Source organism: Anabas testudineus, chromosome 17 (genome assembly GCF_900324465.2).
Source record: "Anabas testudineus chromosome 17, fAnaTes1.2, whole genome shotgun sequence".
Taxonomy (NCBI): domain Eukaryota; kingdom Metazoa; phylum Chordata; class Actinopteri; order Anabantiformes; family Anabantidae; genus Anabas; species Anabas testudineus.
Window position 1 is genome coordinate 22,494,606 of NC_046626.1, and position 3,891 is coordinate 22,498,496.

Genomic DNA, 3,891 nt, shown 5'->3' on the forward strand with positions numbered 1-3,891 from the left:
CTGAAGATCCATGAGGGTTTTATCCTCACTCACTGTCACAGACAGTCCAGAAACTGGATTTGCTGTTATCTCTCCTGACTCCAAGTGAGAGATGAGGAACTCTGGGTGTTTTCCTGGATGTTGTCGGTACCAGAAGAAATAATCAGCAGCACCTTTGGAGTATTTGCAGGACAGAGTAACAGAGCTGCCTTCTACACTGAACTCTTCAACCTTGGCTGCAGTGAGTCCTTGACAGCTGAGACCTAAAGAAAAAGAAAACTCAGTTATAACATGTTGAAAAGTCCCAATTTAAGGAATTCACATGTGAACATTAACATTGAGACATGTTTTAAGAATCTTACAAACCTTTTAGAATGAATAATAACAGTAGTAGAAGTACAAAATACTTTGATGACATCATGTTGAGTATAGTGAATGTTTCTGGTTTGTGTATTAAACTCTGTAGAATCTACAAGTTTCTCTCTCTTCTATAGTTCAGTAACAGTTCAGCTCCTCCCTGAACCTCTGTCTCCTCTTAGATCTGTCTGAAGTGAAACAAACCTGAAGGATTCATCTGACCAACTATTCTCAGACTGAAGAAGCTACTTGATGAGTTTTGAAACGTTTCGACTGAACAAGAAGGAAGTCCAGTTACCAGAACTCAACTTCCACATGAGTCTCCAGCACTGAAATGAAACCTCCATGTTAAATTCACAACAGTAGACAGTGTCCACAACTCTATTTGAAGTAGTTGACAAGTTACTGCATCAAATAAAAACTCTCACATTTGGATTCACTCAGCTGCAGAAAGTTTGGGAACACCACGACTCATTTTAGTAGAAATGAGTTTAAATATGAGACCAGGTGATTTTCATGACATCTATCATGAAGGAAAATGGTGATAATCTTCATATTCTACATTCACATGGAAACATGAACATTTAGACAGTTTTTATGAATGTTACATACCTTTTAAAATGGATAGTCGTAGTAGGTGATGATGTCTTTAAATTGTATTTTAGATACCAACTCACTAATGAAGCTGTGTGTATGTAAAGGATGGATCACCTTTTCAGGGTTTGCAAACAGAAGGAGACAAATGTTTCCCTCCTGAAGTACAGAGATCAGTGTGCAACATGAATCTGCTGATAACAAAATAAAACCTCAGTATTAATGTTGATACACAGACAGTGTTCTTCATGTTCATGGACAGTATTCAAGATATCCAGAGCATCCAGAAAGTTTTCACTTAACCTTTTTCCACATTTTGTTCTGTTTCAGTCTTTTTCCAAAATGGAATAAATTCATTATTTTCTCCAAACAATAACTCATGTTTGTTTGAAATATGTAATAATTTAATAAAATTGAAAGTTATTACAAATAAAATCTGAAAAAATCTCACATGTACCTAAGTATTCACAGCCTTTGCTCCCTGACTTAAGCCCTTCTCTTTATATCACTCAGTTTGGCCGAGCAGCCGCTCTAGGTGAAGTACTAGCGGTCCAAAGTTCTTCTATTTACAGACGATAATAATAATAAATACTTTATTGATCCCCTTAGGAAAATTGTGGTTGGATGCTGGCACACAGTACATATCAGAGGTACTACAAGTAGCCAGGTAAAAAACAGGAATCCAACCACTCACCCTGAGGTTCATAGACGACTGCTCTACCACCTGAGATACTGTCTCCTTATATGATGGAGGCTGCTGTGCTCATTAGAACACTTAATGCTGCAGAACTTTACCGTTCCCTTCCCCGTCTCCAAGTTCTACAGATAAATTCTTGACTCCATGGTTTGGTTTGTGCTCTGACTGTTAACTGTGGGAACTCATCCAGACAGGTGTATGTCTTTCTAAATCATGTCATGTCATCAACTAAATTTCCCACAGATGGACTCCAAACAAGTTGTAGAAACATGATAAGGATGATCAGTAGAAACAGAATGAACAAGAGCTCAATTTTGAGAGTCGTGGTAAAGAAACATGATCATTTTTTTATTTTTATAGAATTTGCAAAGATTGCAAGGGTGTTTGGGTTTTTATTTATGAAGTTTCAAGAAAAATCATGAATTGAATCATTTTTGGAAAAAAAAACTGTAGCAAAACAAAATTTGGAAAAAGTTAAGTGAAAATTTTCTGGATGCTCTTTATCTTAATAACTGAAGTTGAACAGTGTGTGAGTCCCTCTAGTGGATGTTGTGGAGTTTTCTGTTTCTTTGCTCCAAAGGTTTTTGTACAGAGTTTTGCTGTTTCCTGTCACTGTGGGCCTCAGAGCACAGTAGTACACAGCAGAGTCAGACACGTGAAGCTTCTGGATCTTCAGAGGAACTGATCTAAAGGTGGAATTCAGTCTAGAAGAAAATCTCTCCTTAAATTCATCCTCTGTTTTCCCCTGGCCGATCTTAAAGCGGCTCAAGATGAATCTGGGTCTGTTGTTTCCATCCTGTTTGTACCAGAACAGATAATCATTTGATGAACTGCTGTTGTACAGACAGTCCAGTGTTACTGTGTCTCCTTCAGTCTGAGTCTCGTCTCCTTCTGGTTGCAGCACGTTGTCTTTTTGTGCTCTGCATCCTGTAAAACACCAACAAACAGTATCAGTGTGCTGTTAAAGAATCATGTCAATGTTGGATTGATATCAAAGAAACAGAGTTGTGTTCATACCAAGGCACATAGCAGCCAGCAGCACTGAGATGAACAGAGGCGTCATATCTGCAGTGTTGAGGAACTGGGAGCTACAGCAAGTAGAAAGAAGGCTGTGATCTCTCTGTTTAGTCTTCATCAACACTAAGTTGGTGGATTAGAAGGAGGAACCTGATCACAGTGACAGGGCTCATTCACAGCTCTGTGTTATTCCCCCTGCAGGACACTAAACACACTTTGTACCAACATTCCACAAACTTTATTGATCCCAGAGGGAAATAGTTTTGCCTCGTTACAGCTGCTCTCTGTTCAGAAGGTAAGAAAAGAGCCACATCAACAACAATAGATTTGATCATTCTCACAGTCACAGTAAGACAAAAGAATCAATAAACTCCTTCTTCTTCTTTCATCTTTTCCCATCAGGGGTCGCCACAGCGAATCATCCTTTTCCACCTAAATCTATCATGAACATCTTCTACCCTAACATTAGCCAACCTCATGTCCTCTGTTATAACATCCATATATCTCCTCCTTGGTCGTCCTCTTGTCCTCCTGCCTGGCAGCTCCATCTCCAACATCCTTCTACCAATATATTCACTATCCCTCCTCTGGACATGTCCGAACCATCTCAGTCTGGCCTCTCTGACTTTGTCGCTAACACAGGCAACGTGAGCCGTCCCTCTCATGTACTCGTTCCTTATTCTGTCTAACCTGGTCACTCCTAAGGAGAACCTCAACATCTTCATCTCTGCTACCTCCATCTCAGCCTCTTGTCTCTTTCTCACTGCTACCGTCTCTAACCCATAGAGCAGAGCTGGTCTCACCACTGTCTTGTACACCTTTCCTTTGAGTCTTGCTGACACTCTTCTGTCACACAACACTCCTGACACTTTCCTCCACCCGCTCCAACCTGCCTGCACTCTCCTCTTCACCTCTTTTCCACACTCTCCATCACACTGAACTGTTGACCCCAAGTACTTAAACTCCTGCACCTTCTTTACCTCAGCCCCCTGTAACCTAACATTTCTACCTTGATCCCTCTCGTTCAGACACATGTATTCTGTCTTACTACGACTGACCTTACAAAAGAATCAATAAACAATTTTCATAAAAGGAAATATAGACTACTACTAACTGCCACTGATCATCAGTTAATCAAAATTGTTTCCTCTTATAAATATGTAGGAGTTCACATTGACGGTAAATTCAGTTGTTCAGATATTGTTCAGTCTGTGGAACAGGACAAACAGCTTTATTAAAAAAGACGG

At 39.8% G+C, this 3,891-nt stretch overlaps 1 gene segment (V, D, J or C); it reads right to left on the reverse strand.

The window, feature by feature from the left end:
- Window positions 1–2,219: 2,219 nt before the first annotated feature.
- LOC113172508 lies at window positions 2,220–2,754 on the reverse strand (the record flags this gene model as incomplete). The annotated part of the segment is given in 2 exon segments: window positions 2,220–2,554; window positions 2,645–2,754. Coding segments are annotated over 2 exon segments (381 nt in total), but the record flags the coding sequence as incomplete, so codon positions are not given.
- Window positions 2,755–3,891: the final 1,137 nt, after the last annotated feature.